At 38.4% G+C, this 18,374-nt stretch overlaps 1 protein-coding gene across 2 annotated transcripts in view; it reads left to right on the top strand.

Moving 5' to 3' along the window:
• Positions 1-1,916: 1,916 nt before the first annotated feature.
• The window catches only part of DNAJC2 (DnaJ heat shock protein family (Hsp40) member C2), a 30,345-nt gene continuing 13,887 nt past the window's right edge, over positions 1,917-18,374 (top strand). The window contains exons 1-6 of one of the 2 annotated variants that reach the window (XM_043873285.1): positions 1,917-2,180; positions 4,323-4,424; positions 7,018-7,093; positions 15,272-15,370; positions 16,341-16,482; positions 17,822-17,902. In XM_043873285.1, coding sequence (XP_043729220.1) covers positions 4,392-4,424; positions 7,018-7,093; positions 15,272-15,370; positions 16,341-16,482; positions 17,822-17,902 — 431 coding nt within the window. In that variant the 5' untranslated portion in view covers positions 1,917-2,180; positions 4,323-4,391. Of the gene's footprint in view, positions 2,181-4,233; positions 4,425-7,017; positions 7,094-15,271; positions 15,371-16,340; positions 16,483-17,821; positions 17,903-18,374 lie in introns of both variants that reach the window. The other variant, XM_043873284.1, reaches the window with a different exon arrangement.

Raw genomic sequence — 18,374 nt, 5'->3', positions numbered from 1 at the left:
ATGTACTTAACACTACTGAACTGCACACTTTAAAATGGTTAAGATGAGAATTTTATGTTATTTCACTACAATTTAAAGGTTATGATGAAAATGGATGGAAGAGGTGTGAGAAAAAATTTATTAAGAAAATGGAGTCCGGTTATCTTGAACCTTGGAGCTTGTTTTAACAGTGGTTACATTAATAAAGAGCCTCTTGATGAAAGTGAAAGAGGAGAGTGAAAAAGTTGGCTTAAAGCTCAACATTCAGAAAACTAAGATCATGGCATCTGGTCCCATCACTTCATGGCAAATAGATGGAGAAACAGTGTCAGACTTTATTTTGGGGGGCTGCAAAATCACTGCAGATGGTGATGGCAGTCATGAAATTAAAAGACACTTACTCCTTGGAAGAAAAGTTATGACCAACCTAGGACAGCACATTAAAAAAAGAGACATTACTTTGCCAACAAAGGTCTGTCTAGTCAAGGTTATGGTTTTTCCAGTAGTCATCTATGGATGTGAGAGATGGAGTATAAAGAAAGCCGAGCGCCGAAGAATTGATGCTTTTGAACTGTGATGTTGGAGAAGATTCTTTAGAGCCCCTTGGACTGCAAGGAGATTCAACCAGTCAATCCTAAAGGAAATCAGTCCTGAATGTTCATTGGAAGGACTGACGCTGAGGCTGAAGCTCCAATACTTTGGTCACCTGATGGAAAGAACTGACTCATCTGAAAAAAACCCTGATGCTGGGAAAGATTGAAGGAGTGAGGAGAAGGGGACGATGGAGGATGAGATGGTTGGATGGCATCACCGACTCGATGGACGTAAGAGTTTGAGTAAACTCCGGGAGTTGATGATGGACAGGGAGGCGTGCTTCAGTCCATGGGGTTGCAAAGTGTCAGACAGGACTGAGCGACTGAACTGAACTGAAAATTAATAAAGAAAGGGGTCAATAAGAGTTTTAGTGGGAGATTGATTAGTTTTTGAAATACCAGTTTTGTCATACAGCATATACAGGTAAAGTCAATGTATTTTAACAATGAAAATTAATTCCTAGATAATAATTTGCTTATTTCTGGTTCTCTTTGGAGAAAAGTGGGTACATCAAGTCTTTTCTTTTGCACAACCTAATCCAGATACTCTGGAAGGGGTAATGGGAGTGGGAGTTGGGGGGTGGGAGGGTCTGTGAATTTTCACCCACTGTTTTCCTTTTGCTAATTCTTGCTTTTTTACTTCAGTCCTCGAAGGAATCATACAGTCTTTAATGAACAGTTTAGTCCCAGAGTCCTGTAATTGGGAATATCCTGAAAGAAAACCTGATGCTGCTAGAGCAGTGTAAAATGATTGTTGGCCTTGGATTAGGATCTAACACTGAAGAGGGGTTTCTTCTGCAAATGATAGGAGTGTTAAATGAGATACCACAGGTAAACTAGTAATAGCACAACAAACATTAGCTTCTATTATTATTTCTGGAGAAGGAAAAGGCTACCCACTCCAGTATTCTGGTCTGGAGAGTCCATGGGGTTGCAAAGAGTCAGACATGACTGAGCCACTTTCACTTTCACTTTCTATTATTTAGGTAAACATAATTGCACTAGAGTTGTAGGTACAGAATTCTCTATAAAGGTGTAGGCTGTAACAGTTATTCTCAATACTAATTCGTACACATCTTTTCACCTTTTAACAAGTAGAGCTACTACAAAAATGAACGGTTACATTCAGACTAATAAAGTAGTAGTAACTTAAAAAGGAAAAGAATATAGTAAGAGCTGCTTTAGAAAATCATGTTCTATGTATTGCACTGGAAGTGGAAATTAATCCTTTTTTTTTTTTTAACCAGGGAACTGATAATTCTAGGAACCTTTCATTCGTGAATCTTGGTCCCCAGCCGGATATTAGTCAGTAAAGGACCTAGGCAGCCGCACACGTTGGCCGAGGGGAGTGGGGGTGGGATTGGCCTACGCACCACGAAGGATTCATCCCGGAAGTAGTTATTGGCCGTCTCCATGCGCCGGTTCCTGGACCTCGTAGAGCCAAGGCGCGAGGCTCGGACAGGGAGGTAGAGCTGGAGGGACTCTAAGCGCCCTCCTCCTGGGACGCGAGCCGCTGCGCCCGCGGGGCTGGCTCCGGCGTCATCATGCTCCTCCTGCCAAGCGCTGCAGACGGCCAGGGCACCGCCATCACCCACGCTCTGACCTCTGGTACGTGCCCACTCAGCCCGGCTCCGTCTAGCCTCAGCCGCCCCTCCCTCGGTCCTCCACCTTGGCGACCCCGTAACCTCTCTATCCTTGCCCGTGGCAGCTAGCTTATCGAGTGCGGGGCAGCGACGTGACGAGTGTGTTTTTGCTCCCTGTTACGCAGAAGTCTTTCCTCAGACTGGAAGGAAGGAGGGAGGGGGGCGTCTTCCTTCTGCCCCCGCAATTTCTTCCTCGTGTCGCTGCTGCTGACTCATGGATCAGGCGGAGCAGTTCGGTCCCGAACCCTCCAGTACCCTAAAAAGGTTCTTACAAGCATCTCCTTGCCTAAGGCAAGAAACTGCCCCCAGCTAGGTCCCCACGTGCCTGAGCCCCTACAAAGCTTTGCTGCCGGCGCTCACTTAAACACCTTTCTCCCTCTGTACATTTGCTCCGGCTTTGTTTTTTAGATGTCCCAACCCAAACAGTGCTCTTTATATTCGGTAAGAAAAGACCACTGTGTGGTGGTGGTAAGACCCGTGTAGACAGACTTTTAAAGGCAGTCATTAAGCGAAACGTCCTATGTAAATCAGCTGTCTTCTGTTTTTGTTTAAGGGAGAGAAAGTTCCCCTGCTGCTGCAGCTTCTTAGATTTATAGCCCAGGACAGTCATGGTATTGTAAATTTAAAGAGTCTCTAGTTTTCAATGATTTCATTGATTATCAGAACTACGTATATAGACGCTTGTTTGTGGTTTCAGACATATTTCACGGCACATGTTGTGTTCCTACTTACAGAGGTTTCTCTGTAATCTCGCAAATAGAAAGGCTTGAAAGCCACACCTGCACTACACAGGTCGTGCTTCTTGAACATAGTGGTTTGGAATCTTCTGTGAATGGTAGAAGAAACCTCAGTTTTCCTACCCAAGTAAAACATGAAAAGCGGAAATAGTTTTACAAAATTGTGGCCATTCGGTACAAAGAAAGACTTAAATCTGAGTTATTATTAGACAATACAGCTTTTTGCTTTCATTTGAAATAAAAAATTGAAATCAAGATGCTCACTCTTTTCCTGACCCAAATTACCTTTCTTGAATTGTTAATGTACAAAGGTATAGTGACTTACCGCACTTCCCAGGAATAATGATAAAGACTTACTTTCATTTAACAGTTTGGGGCTTCTCTGGTGGCTCAGATGTAAAGGGTCTGCCTGCAATGTGGGAGACCTGGGTTCTATCCCTGGGTTAGAAAAATCCCCTGGAGAAGGAAATGGCAACCCACTCCGGTACTCTTGCCTGGAAAATTCCATGGACAGAGGAGTCTGGTAGGCCACAGTCCACGGGGTGGCAAAGAGTCAGACACGAGTGAGCGAATTCACTTTTCTTTGTTTCTCTGATTTTCAAAATGCTTTCATAGTTTGTCATCCAGTTTTACAAGGTAGCAGATAAGTATTCCCATTTTACAGTTGAAGGCATCTCTGACTCATTTCACATAGCTACTAATAGCCAGACCCACGCTGAAATTCACAGCTTTTGATTTCAGAGCTGTTCCACTAAAGCACAGTTTCATTAGTAAATCCCTGTTAGCTGCTTGAAAATTGTCTTTCAGAAAAAATCATTGCTAGTGAATTCTTAAAATGTTTGAAAGCTATCTAAATTCAGGTTTTAATAAGTAAAATATTTTTAGTTGGTTTTAGATTTTTTTGATGAGGCTAGCTGTTTATGAGTTTACAATTATTTGTTACTTTATTACAATTATTAGTCTAAAAAGAAGGCAGTTAGAAACATCTCTCCCTAACCCTCATCTTCCTCTCATTTCCTCAGAAAAGTATCAATTTATCGACATTGCTGAATGTCCTGTTTTATTGGATAATTGGAAGATGTTGATTAACTCTCTGTAAATACTAGGAAATGATTATTTATTGCTTATTCTCATGTTAACTGGATTACTGCAGTTATTTTCTCAGTTGATGGTTTTGAAATTATATACTTATGCTGTCACTGGTTTGATATTATTTATTGCCTTGGAACGGATTTATTCTGTGCAATACACTGAAGCCTCTCTCAACACTTTCAATCACAGCCTCAACACTCTGTCAAGTTGAACCTGTGGGAAGATGGTTTGAAGCTTTTGTTAAGAGGAGAAACAGAAATGCTTCTGCCTCTTTTCAGGAACTGGAGGATAAGAAAGAGTTATCAGAAGAATCGGAAGATGAAGAATTGCAGTTAGAAGAGTTTCCCATGCTGAAAACACTTGATCCCAAAGACTGGAAGGTATTTAATATCTGAATCTTGTTCAGTCAGGTGCAGTTTTCCATTATTAAGCCATGTTTTAAAATGATTCAACAGGGACTTCCCTGGTGGTCCAGTGGCTAAGACTCTATGCTTCCAGTGCAGGGGGCCTGAGTTTGATTCCTGGTCAAGGAACTAGATCCCACATGCTGTAACTAAGACCCGACACAGCCAAATAAATAAATAAAATAAATATTAAAAAAAAAAAAATGATTCAACAAAATAATCATAATTTAGCACCTGTTTATGGCCAAATCCTGAGTGGGACAGCACTAGCCATAGGATACTAGCTCTACTGGAGAAATCCAGAAAGGTTTCACAGAAAAGGTCATGTCTGAGTGGTCTTAAACCCTTAAGGGACAATCTTTGAAGTAAGAGGGAGAAAAGGTGTTCTGGTCAGAAGGAATAGATATGCAAAGACAAAAGGAGTGAAAGAATATGTGCTGCCTCTTCAGGACTTGGTGAAGGGTAGAGTAGCACATGAAAGGGTGGTGGTGAGAAATCAGACTGAAAACAGAATCTGAATGAACTCTGGAGGGTCCTTCTTATGCCATACCAAGGAAGGAATTTATATTTTGCTTTCAGGACAGTAAGACATCATCTGAAGTTTCTGAGCTAATTTCAGAAAAGTAATTTCTGGTAGTACAGAAATTTGCTTGAAAAGGGAGAGCAGGATGAGAGGGGAAGGGAATAGTTTACTGTTATAGGGCTAGTGTACAAGTGAATGCTTGATGCTTGAACTAAATTTGTAGCCAAGTTTTGAGACAGAGGAGAAAGATTTGCTTTGAGGAGAGGTAGACTTGATGAGTCTTGGAGACCTTGATTGTGCTGCCCAAGAGAAGGGGACGTATTTAGAAGACCCCTGATCACCCCAGCTTGAGTCACCTGTTAGACCGTTGTGGTGGTCACCAGCACAGCACTGAAGGAAAAGGAAGTTTGTGGGGGGGCATGGTGTTGTGTTACTCTGCATCTGGAACTCAGACGTCTGTGTTATAGTGAACTAGGGAGTCATGAACATTTACAGGGCACTTACCATCTTCCAGTCCTGGCATTGGATCAGATCACCTTGGACCAAAGTAGAGAGAGAGACAGAAAGAAACCCCAGGACTGAGCTTTGCAGGGCATCGAGAAGCCAGTCAGAATAACTGGAAAAGCTACTGAAAGATGGGAGAAAAACAGTGGATTCACAGAAACTAAAGCAAGATAATGTTTCAAGAGTCACCTGTGCTGCCAGTGAAAGTTGAAGTCAAGTAAAGGCAGTTGGGTGATCTTGTATTTGGCAGTTGGAAATTGAGTCTGAAGAGAGCAGCTTCATAACCCCAGGGCTGAGAATGGACAGAGTAGAACTAGATTGGAGTGATTTGAAAAGTAAATGCTAGAGAATGTAGAGCTAAAGTAGGACAGCTTTTTCAAGAAGTAATGATGGGAAGCAAAGAAACACAAGCAAGGTCTGAATGAGGAGCGATAACAGAGCATCTTCTAATACTGATAAAAATAATTCAGTTGAAATTTAGAAGACAGCGGAAAGATGCTAGCATTTGAGAGATGTAGAGAAGATGGTGTTTAGAACCAAGAAGAGGAATGGAGTAATTTGTCTTAGTAGGACAGGCTTTCTCAGTGGTGAGGGAAAGGTAAAAGATACATGGATGCAGGACAATGGCAAAAAGATGCAGGAATTTGAGTATGGTAATTTACATAGTTTTCATTAAGCAGGAAACAAGGCCATTGATGAGAGGGTGGAGCAGGGGCTATGAAGCTTAAGGAAAGACTAGAGGACCAAGGTATGTAATAATAGTTTTAGAGAGTGGAGTGAAGTGTGAATGCCAGGCATGATCAAGGAACCCATCCATTGGGAGTTTGCAGTCCTGAATTTAAAGGAAAACCAGTTGATCCTATTTGATCTTTATTCGTCCATGTTTTATACCTTCAACTCCCCTTTCTTCCCACTCATTCTCTGATACTGGATACACCCTTTGAGTTCTGTCAGGAGCCTTTGCTCAAGTGCTGCCTCAACCTCTAAATTTGCAAGGAAAATGAAAGCAGGAGCTTCCTATCCAAAGAAACACCAGTTTCTCAAAATGTTCCTCCAACCTTCTTTGCTCCACATGGTTCCTATACTGTCATTGCCACTGGCCGAACCTACTGGGACTTCTGTAATGCTCCCCTCAGTTCTGAAATCTTGCTGGCTATACCCTGATTTAAGGATAGCCATAGAATATTAATTTGTATTAATAGAAAAAAGAGTTATTTGGTAAAGTGATTTAAAAAAATACTAGACTTTATAGGTTTTTGTCTGCTTGTTTTTGTTTTGGGTTTTTTGTTTGTTTGTTTTTTTTTAACTGCAGGGCTTCTCAGAGCCTTTGTTTGCTTTCTGTGTATACAGATTATAAAGAAGGCTAGATATACAGTGGTCCATGTTTCCTAAACTTCTGTGACCTCAGGACTCATGTGGAATATCTCACTAAACTTCTATTATGAGAGTCTCACTTTGGGAAACACCGTATTAGGATAGCAACACAAGGGATAGGATATACGGCTTCATTTCAAATTTGACTTCCTTTTGTGTCTTTATCAGAACCAAGATCATTATGCAGTACTTGGACTTGGCCATGTAAGATACAAAGCTACACAGAGACAGATTAAAGCAGCTCGTAAGTATTTGGTTATTTTGGAATAGTCAAATATCTGCTATAGGAAATGTTATCCTCTTGAAAAAGTATTACATGATCACAGTCTCTAGGCATAACTAGATTTAGTGTAAGTTATGTAGTATACCAGTGTATAACCACAGTCCCCTTACCTTCAAAATCAAAAATAAGCAATAAGTCTCCTGAATGGATATCCTCATTAGGGTCAAGAAATCAGGTGAGTGTATTTGTGACAGAATAAACAACATTCTTCTAATGGCATGCTTTTAAAAAATAGTATTTCACCTCCGTTTGGAAGTTTGGCCAGCTGCGCTTAGTGGAAGTTGCCTTGATAACTTCAGTTTGTTGGTGCTCTTTTGTGATCTTAGGTCACATCTCTGTTGGTACCATCTTATCTCTTCTGTCCAAGAAAGAGGTATCTGATGCTTCACTGTTCTTTTTATTGACAAGGTTAAAAATTGGTGGGGTGGCAGGTGCGGGGGCAGAAATCATTGGCAAACCAGTCTTCATTGGCTTAAGAGTCACTGTCCACTTAGTGCTCTAAACTGTTCTGTCCTCTGACGTCTTGTGGACATAATTTCTTACACACCATTTGGTCACCTAATTAGTAAAGCTTCATGAAAGAGGTGAAGGTGATCAGTTTTCTCTTTTATCTTAGAACAGTATTCTACCTTCTACTCTAGAGAATGGATATTGAGATCAGAGGAGGTAAAATTGTGGCCATATGAAAAAGGAAGAGGGTATCAGGGTCAGTCAAGAAGGGAAAGTATTGTACTTGGAGAAAGATGACTGAATGAGACCTACCTCATGTTGGAAAATACTGGTTGAGCCTAAGTATGGTAAATGGGGCTTCCCAGGTGATGCAGTGGTAAAGAATCCACCTGTGAATGCAGGAGACGCAGGTTTGATCCCTGGGTCGGGAAGATCCCCTGAAGCAGGAAATGGCAACCCACTCGTTTTATTGCCTGGAAAATTCATGGACAGAGACACCTTGTGGACTACAGTCCGGGGGTTCACAAAGAGTCAGATATGACTGTGCACAAAGCGCACACAACTATGAAAAAGAAACTCAAAACTCCCATTATTGCTTGTATTTAGGAAAGTCACAGGAAGTGTCTTCTTCATTTTGTTAGTTGAAGGAATATATGAGAATATCTAAGACCTATTATTGGATTTCTTTAAAGGCTGGCATGATTTTAGAATAAGCATATGTTAATGCATATGAATAGTCATTGCAGTACACATAAATGCTAAGAAAATTCATTTGCCCTGGAAAAGTATCTGCGAAGTCTTACTCTGAAAGAATAGCATACAAATACTATAATGTGTTGACACATACAAATTTATGAAAGAACTGGAAGTGATTTAGAACTATGAAAGTAGTTTTATGTTTTAAGGTGAGGAATTCTCTAAAGATAGAAAAATATGTAATAATTATAAAAGAAACATCCATTTGCTTCTGTTAAGTCCATTTTATTGGGATAATAGAAATTAATTTTTGAATATTCTGTTGCCAAAAGTTTTGCACCCCCAATGTACAGATTAACATTATGTGGATTTACGATTAGCTCTCTGCCTCCTTGTTGTATTTTCTCAGTATTTATTCAGAAGACTGACATTCTCTTTCCTCTGTCACTGTAAAATAGATGGCTGCTACTTACTGCTCCCTGGAATCTAGTCCAAAAGTAAAAATGCAGAGTTAATTCTTTGCAAACTTGTAATTATTAGCATAGACAAACCTAATAATATGAGTCTGATTACATTGAGACCCTTCTAGTTCTTGAATCCTATTACCAACACATAAAGGAGGTTGTAGGCTTTTTTTACATTTTATTTAGTTTTTTAAATTATAATTAATGTATAGTATTATATAAATTACAGGTGTCCAGTATAGTGATTCACAGTTTTTAAAAGTTATACTTCACTTACAGTTACTGTAAAATATTGATTATATTCCCTGTTTTGTATAGTATATCCTTATAGCATATTTTATACATAATAGTTTGTTGAAAGTTTTAATTTTTAAAATTTTTTGAATGACTGTGATGAAAATTAGGGATTCATTCATGAGTGGATAAAGTAAGTGGTCTTTTTTTTTTTTTCTTTTTATGCATTATCTGAAAAGAATAAATTGCTAGGAAAGTTGAATGATGGATTAAGAGAAAGTACTTGCATACTAAAAGTATTTCCATTTTTTTCTTGAAGAAAAATTGCCACACTGGCAAATGATGCATGTAGGTTTGATAGTCGCTGCTTGGAAATAAAGTCTTTGATTTGAGTTTTCTAAATTTAATAATTTTAGCTTAAAATACTTCTCATGGGGGACTTCCTGGGTGGTCCAGTGGCTAGAACTCTGCTCCAGTGAAGGAGACCCGGGTTCAATCCCTGGCCAGGGAGCTGGATCCGATATGCGCAACTGAAGATCCCACAGGCCACAACTAAGGCCCATTGCAACCAAATAAATATAAATAAACAAATATTTGAAAAGTAATTCTCATATTTTAAGCTGAAAACTGTTTCACAGAATGCCTCTTAAAATTAGAAATAATAGACATTTTTGTAATCTATAATGGAAAAGAATCAGGGGAAAAAATATATAAATATCTGAATCACTTTGCTATACAACTGAAACTAACACAATATTGTAAATCAGCTGTACTTCTGTATAAAAAAATCATAAATGCTTTTTCTGATAATAGCAATATGAATGTACAATAAAAGTCCATTTAGTAATGTACCTTCAAAACCCCAGAAACTGTCTTTGGTGAGGAAGGGAGGAGAGAGAAGTCTGAAATTACAGTAATCATGCACAACAGCTGCTCAGAAATTACCCTTGTCTCTTTTTCAAACTGAAAGATGTTCTTTGGCCTCTGTTACCTTGTTTTTAATATTGAAGGATATCTTTTGCCTCCTTCAGCCCCAACTCTGGGCAGAGTATACTGTACATAAATGACTAGAGGTGACTAGGTGGAGAAGTCAATGAAGGAAAAAACAGTGTAGCATAAGAGGAGACTATTAACAAAAAACAGGCATTGCCTATCTCAGACTTTATCATAAGGTTCAAAAGAAGACTTGCTCTACCTTGTCAGTGCGATACAAAGATGTTGCATTGGGTTAAGGGGGGGTGACATAGGCATTGCAGAAAGAGATTCAAGAGAAAAAAAAAATAGAATTGCCTGGAAACTCAAAACAGGAGAGCAGGATTTAGAATTACAAAGGCTGACATACAATTAGAAAACAGTAAAGCAGAGGACAGTCTAGAGAAATGTTCCCAAGATTCAGAAGGAAAGAATAAAAAGATGTCAGATTTCCCTAAAGAACAGGTCAGAATAAATGTGACAGAGACAGTAATTGCAAATAAAGAAAACTTACCTGATTTATAAAGAGCTGTGACTTGAGGTTGAGAATATTTGTAGGCATGTGTGCGTGCATGCGTGTAGTTAGTTGTGTCCAACTTTTTGTGACTCCTTGGACTGTAGCCTGCCAGCCTCCTCTCTCCATGGAATTTTCCAGGCAGGAACACTGGAATGGGTTGCCATTAGGGTTTACTCCTCAGCACACACTTGCATTTCAAAGGAGAACAGTGTGAGTCAGGCTGAGCTGCACAGCATCCATTTTGCCAGCCAGGGTGGAAGAGCCCCGAGTGGTGGCTAGAGAAGCTATGGTTTTCCCCAAGCACTGGCCGTGGGAAAAGCCAATGCTCCCTTCCTGCAGTGCCCAACAGTGGTGGGGTCATCACACCTCTGAACTATCCTATATGATGTGATGGTTGTTCCTGGCTAGTAAGCTTCCAGGCCTAATAGTCAGACTCTTAGTTCCTGTGAGCTGCCTAATAACCTTCAATAAATTCCTTTTCTCCTTAAACCGGCTAGAAGGTGAAAATGTCTCCTCTTGAGTGTTAGTGGAGAAACTGATAATATACTTGTTTTTTTTTTACTGTAGCTTAAAAAAACAAAAGTGTATTTATCAAAGTTTCTGAAACCTTGCAGTGTATACAAAACTCACTAAATATGCCATAAAAAGATTTGTACAGAAATATTCATAACAGACTTATTCACAATGTCCAAAAACTGGAAGCCACCCAGATGTTCACCAACAGGATGATGGATAAGCAAACTGCTTGTATTCATAAAATAGAGTAGTGTTTAGCAGTTTTTTAAAAATTGCTGATACACATAAGGGGGTGAATCTTAAAACATTATGTCAGATACAAAGACATACTGTATGATTTCATTTAGATGAACTTCAAGAGCATACAAACATAATCTCTCATGAGAGAAGTCAGAAAGGTTGCCCCAAGTGGTGGGGGGTGGGACTTGACTGGAAAAGGGGTACAGGGGAACTCTGAGTGATGGAAACAATCTGTGTTTTCCTTTGAGTGGTTGTTAAGCAACTGTATACAATTGTCACAACCTTTTGAACAGAGTACTTAAAATATGAACACTTTATTCTATGTAATAAAGTAGATCTGATTCAACAAACCAAAAAAAAAAATCACTTGAGTATTTGTTTATACACATTTGGACCTAGACAGAAATAAAAATTGTATTGAGAGCAAGATCATTGACTATCAGAACAGACGGTTGGCAGCTAGAGCCCTACCGTCGGTAAGTTCATTGCCTACAAAGCTATCATGTTACCTTTTCCTTCCCACCCCGTCCCCCCTCTTTTTTTTTTGCTGCACTGCAAGGCACGTGGCATCTTAGCCCTCTGATCAGGAATTGAACCCAGGTCCCTCGCAGTGGAAGCGTGGAATCTTAACCACTGGACCACCAGAGAATACCTCTGTTACCTTTTCTAAAGGAGAGAAAAATAAAACATTCAACTCAAATATTTAAAAGAGTATCACTGAGGAAGATGGAAGGAAAAAAGTATATAAAACAATATCTTAAAATAGATTTATAAGAAGGAAAAACATAGTAGAGTACAGAAGGAATAAAAACAGTTACAGAAGGTATTTTTAACTGAGACCACAGTTATATGCAAGGAATTTGGAATTTTTGATAAAATTGGCTTTTTTTGAAATTGAAGAAATTTAAAGAGTTACCCAGAATTATCTCCTGAAAATGTGTAGACCTAAGTGATTTCTTAGGTTAATTCTTTTTTTAAATGCTTAAGGAATTGAAAATTTTCATGCCAAACATAAACTGTTTTAGAAACAATTCATTTCATGACCGTTAATGTAATCCTAGTATGAAAACCTGGCATTGAAAGGCAAAATTATGGAAAAGTCAGTGAAAAGTTCTTCGTTGCCAGGGGTTGAGGGATTGAGGAGAGATGAATAGGTAGAGCACAGAGGATTTGGGGGCAGTGAAAATACTCTGTATATTATGATGGATATCTGTTGTCATGCATTCATCCAAACCCACAGAATGTCCACCACCAGGAGTGAAAACTATGGCCTTTAGGTGATTATGAAGTGTCAGTGTAGGGTCATCAGTTGTAGCAAATAGTGGGCATTCCCTGCTAGTCCAGTGGTTAGGACTCAGCACTTCATTGCCAGGGCCTGGGTTTGGTCTCTGGTTAGGGAACTGACATCCCACAAGCCACATGGGGCAGCCAGATTTGAAAAAAAAAAAAAGCTAGGTGAAAAAAAAAACAAATGGACTGCTCTGGTGGGGGGAGTTGATGAGGAAGGGCGGACGGTCTATAGATCTGTTAATCACCCTCTTAATTTTGTTGTGAATCTTAAAAACTAATTACTTTTTTAAATGTGGCCAGAAAAAAAAAAACTATAAATATCATCCATGAATGTATTGAATAATACCAAAAAAAACCAAAAACAGTTAATAGCAAAATGAATTCAACTATATGTTAAAAGAATACTGCCAATGAATATTACTCTTAAGAAATATATGAATGAAGCTAAATCTACTTATATTTTACATAATATTATCAATATATCAATGTGATGTCCTAAGAAGATAGTGAAAGTACATATAGTACAATTTAATATTCACTCCTTTTTGATAAATAGAACTTTGAAAAGAAATGTAATTCCCACATATTTCAGATTTCACTGTCAACAAACTTATAACTGTGTGACTTAGTAATACTCTCATAAAAACCCATGAGGGAGCCTGCCGATGACTTTTAAGCTATTTGGGAGTTTGGGTCAGTGAATTAAGATATTAAAGGAGAGAGAACTATAAGAAAGAAATATATTATTTGTAGGTAATATGTGAAAGTGAAAGTCGCTCAGTCATGTCCGACTCTTTGTGACCCCATGGACTATACAGTCCATGGAATTCTCTAGGCCAGAATACTGGAGTGGGTAGCCTTCTCCAGGGGAGCTTCCCAACCCAGGAATCGAACCCAGGTCTCCCGCATTGCAGGCAGATTCTTTACCAGCTGAGTCACAAGGGATGCTGTAGGTAACAGGATCTACCTAAAAACTAAAAGAGTTGAATTAAGTAGCCAAGTGCAAGAAAAATAAATGAGAATAATAGTGTCTGGAAGGTACCATCAAATATATTAGAAAGATAGAGTCTTGTCATGGGATTATCTTTAATTAATTAAAGATAATAATAATTAATTAATTAAAGATAATCCCGCAACAAGAATAGGCAGCCAGAAACAGACCTTGGTAAAATTTACTGAGATAAAGGAAGCCTCACAAATTAGTAGAGAAGGGAAGGATTATTAGATAATGTTAGGACTTTGAAAATTAAATAAGCTTTTCAATTTTGACCATAGAAGATACTCAGATAGAAACATATCAAACTTCTGAAGAATGAAGGACCTCCTTTATAAGTACTGGAATACAGTATAAAGGAAATGATCAGTAAATATGAATTAATGAACTGAATGTTTTTTAAAAACACAAGAATGAAAAAAAAGAAAAAAAAAAACACAAGAATGGTCACAGCAGCTGGGGAAAGCATTAGCATCAAGCATGATGGACTAGGAGAGGCAGCATACAAGCACAGGCTCTGGAGTCAGGCTGCCTGGATTGGAGCCCAGTTTGACCAGGACTTTGGACAGGTTGCATAGAGGTAAAGTAAGTGGTTATTTAACCTCCTTGTGCCTTATTTCCTTATCTGTAAAATGGAGAAACTAATAGTACTTTTCTCAGAGTTACTGAAAAGATTAATTGATAAATAGTGCTGGCACCTATTAAATGCTTAATGGATATTAACAGCTAGCCATTATTCACTGTAAAGTGACTCGCACACTAAGAAGAAAAGCTAAGATAGCTCTCTATTACTCCATAAGTAAGGGAAGAAAGATAGAAATAACCACAAACATGTTTTCGATCTCCTTGAGCACCGGTAATAATCATGTTTTAAACAATTGGATCCAGTGCTGTTGAGGTTGTGGTGAAAAGAATGTTAACATAGGGGTTGCAGTGGTATAACTTTCAGAAAGGGACTTGTTCATACATTTTCACTCACTGATATACTTCTCTAAGTATATACTGAGAAGAAAGAGTCATAAATATGAAAATACTTGTGTACAAAATGATTCATATTGAAATAGCTTATAGCAGTGAAGAATTGGAAACAATCTATAGTAAATACCCAACAGTAGAGAAATAGTTGAATTAGTTATGATAGATCTACTTGAAATACTGTACTAAGTAGTTGTTAAAATTTTCTGACACATTTGCAACTGCCTGGAAAATGGAACTGCTGTAATGTTTAGTTGAAAATAATCACAAATTGGTATATATAGTATGATTATACCTACATTTTTAAAGGTATATGCTTAAGGGGGAAAAAGTCTGTGTGGACGTACACCAAAATATTAATGGCAGTTGTCTTTTTGGATGCTGGCACTTTGGCCAGTTCTTGAAGTTATTTCAGGGTTTCTCAGGTGGCCCAGTGGTAAAGAATCTGCCTGCCAATGTGGGAGACACAAGAGACTTGGGTTTCTGGATCGGGAAGATCCCCTGGAGGAGGAAATGGCAACCCAGTCTAATAATCTTGCTGGAAAATCCCATGGACAGAGGAGCCTGGCAGGGTGCAGTGCAGTCCATGGGGTCGCACAGAGTTGGACATGACTGAGCACACACATGCTAAAATTATTTCTGTGTAATTTCTTTTTAATAAGCATATGTTTTACTTTGGGAGAAAATATTTTTAAATTAATATTATGCTTTTAAAAATGGCTCTGCTTAACTGATCTTCTTTTTTAATTTTGATGACTAAAAGGACAAGTTATCTAAATCTTACTTTGTAGATAAAGCAATGGTTTTAAAACATCACCCAGACAAACGGAAAGCAGCCGGTGAACCAATAAAAGAAGGAGATAATGACTACTTCACTTGCATAACTAAAGGTAAGAAAGCCTCTTAAGGGTTGGGAATTTTTAATAGTGAATATTATTTATTAATTGTTTGGATTGGGTTTCCTGTGTATACTGTAGTTCATTTATACCATACCATTTTAAAACATTTTTAGTTAACATCTGGTTATTTGTGGTAATCTCCCCCAGAGCCTCACTATATAAAGTGAGGTTCTCCCAACCAATGGCATCTGCAGCTTGTCAGAAATGCAGAAGCTTTGGCCCTGACCCAGACCTACTGAATCTGAATCTACTTTTTTTTTTTTCCAATTATTTTTATTAGTTATTTTTAACAAGATCTGCAGGTGATTCTTATGAGAAGCTTATCCTGGAGTTACTTCATATAAGTGCTGTGTTTAATGTTGAGACTACTAAGATCTTTTTCAGTTTCAGATGCCTTATGGGATTAAATCGTTCCTCAGATATTTTGCTTATTTAAATCAAGAAGTTGATTCTGTCCTAGTAAAGGACCCACAACTGTCAATGGCTATTTACTTAGCCATATCCTCATAAGCAAATTAATAGAGAGAACCACCATTTCTAAATGCTTCCTTAGATGTGATTTTTAATTTTGATGCTAATTTTTTAAAAGCTGTATACACACTTTTCAAACTTACTCTTTATTGGCTCGCTCTTACACAGTGCTCAGGATGCCAAAGATCCTTTGATTTTTTTTTCTTTTTTTGACAGCCTTGGGATCTAACAGTTAATTTTCTAGCTATTTCTTTTTCCTCAGTCATGCTTTCTTCAAGATTGAGTGTGTTTATTGCTTTGTCCTGTCTTTTCCAGAAGAGATACTTACAGAAGTTTTTAAGTCCCGTTTTAACCAGTAATGCTCCCGCTATTACTGAAGTCCTCCCCTCCCCATAAGCACACACAATTTTTAAGTACAAAAAATAATTTTTTTTTAAGGAAAAAAATGTAGCATTATGGTGATGTGACCTTTGATTTTTTTTTTCTTCAGCTTATGAAATGTTATCTGATCCAGTGAAAAGACGAGCATTTAACAGTGTAGATCCTACTTTTGATAACTCAGTTCCTTCTAAAAGTGAAGCAAAGGACAGTTTCTTCGAAGTATTTTCCCCAGTGTTTGAAAGGAATTCCAGGTGAGTTATGGCATCCCCTTGTGATCATAATGCTGTACTGGCTGGCTTCTTAGAGTTCCAAGTTTCTGTTTTTTCCCTCTGGTAATAGTTTGGTTCTCTTCTTCCTCCTCCTTTACAGTATTGAGCTCCTCTGGTGAACTTGCTATAATTGTTTATTTTATTCTCTAAACAGTTCTTCCTTCCTTTAGTTAAATTAACTCACAGGACATTTTTCTTTTAAATTTCCTTTGGGGGAAAGAATAGTGGTTAACTTTATGTAGTGTGACGCTGATACTTAGGTGACAGTGATTTCCCATTTTCTCCCTCCCCTTTGTTAACAGGTACACTACTACATTTGGTCAGTTTTCATTTAGGAAATACTTTTATTCTATTTTTGAGCATCTGATTATCATAAGGTTCTCTGACAAAGGGTGAATTTATATTTAAGATTTAAGTCATATATAATTTATTTAATTAAAATCAGTTTCAAATTGTTTGTGAACCAGTAATCTACATTTTTTTGCTTCCGTCTGCATTGGAAGGTTTCCTCAGAGCACATCTTAGCTGCATATTGGAATCAGCTGGGGAGCTTGAACAGTTCCTGATGCCTGGGTTCCACTGGAGAAACTGATTTTAATTTAAGTGGTTTGGAATGCCTATAGGTTTTTTAATGCTCGCAGGCGATTTTGATGGGTAGCTAAGTTTGAGAAGCACTTTGATTGGTGGTTTGATACAGCCTACTATTTCCTACACCCTTTCTCCTTACCTTTGTTTTGTGATTTAAAAAAAATTAAGGTTGTAAAAAAAAATTAGTGTATTTGTGAGTGTGTGGAACACTGCATCAAGTTGGCAAAACAAATCAGTAGCAGTCTCAGGATCCTTTCGGAGATGGTGGGTCAAGTGCTAAACCTACAAGTCTGATTATTAAGGGGGAGGTGGTAGAGATGAGGAGGTGGAAATCTGTTCCCTCTGAGGATTCACGTTTCTTAAAAGGCTCGGCCTGCAGGTCCCTTCTGTACTGCTTGTACTGAGGACTAAGTGAGCTTGAAAGGTGGGGCTAGAGTTGTTTTTCCTGGCTACCCTGGCATCTTCCATAACCTTGTAATTTACAGAACTGAAGATAAGCTGAGAGTTAGAACACTGTTCCATTGTTTTCTCCTGCACCCCCATCCTCCCCTTGTCCTCCCTTTTACTGCACCTGTATTGCTCATCACAGCACTACTGATCCCCCTGCTCTATCTCTTAGTCATGGAGGACGTAGCAGGGAGATTATAAGGGATTCATAAAAACTTTTTTAACAAATCAGTTGTTGAGCGTTTGTACAAAATGTTTTTAGCTTTTCTTTTTTTTAATATTTCAGGTGGTCAAATAAAAAAAATGTCCCTAAACTTGGTGATATGAATTCATCATTTGAAGATGTAGATGCATTTTATTCTTTCTGGTGAGTGAATACATTATTTCTCCAGTGCTTTCATTTTTTAAGAAAAGTATCCAATAAGTACTTGATTGACTTTTATAAATTAATTGATGGATGGGAAAATCACAGAACCTTCACTGAACAAAAGGAGGACTCTTTTAAGAAATCTTCCCTGGTGGCTCAGAGGTTAAAGCATCTGCCTGCAAAGCGGGAGACCTGGGTTCGATCCCTGGGTTGGGAAGATCCCCTGGAGAAGGAAATGGCAACCCACTCCAGTATTCTTGCCTGGAGAATCCCATGGACAGAGGAGCCTGTGTGGGCTATACTCCACAGGGTAGCAAAGAGTCGGACACGACTGAGTGACTTCACTTTAAGAAATCAAAGTTTCCACAGAATGCTGTATTATCTCCTGTGTACTATTTAGGCTTTTATGATTGTTTTTTCAATCTGTTTTCTATCAACCAGATTTCTAGATGTCAAGCACACTATAGCAATA

The sequence above is a fragment of the Cervus elaphus genome, chromosome 18 (genome assembly GCF_910594005.1).
Source record: "Cervus elaphus chromosome 18, mCerEla1.1, whole genome shotgun sequence".
Classification (NCBI taxonomy): Eukaryota; Metazoa; Chordata; class Mammalia; order Artiodactyla; family Cervidae; genus Cervus; species Cervus elaphus.
The sequence above is the reverse complement of the archived record's forward strand: the minus strand, read 5'-3'. Positions and strand labels throughout refer to the sequence as shown.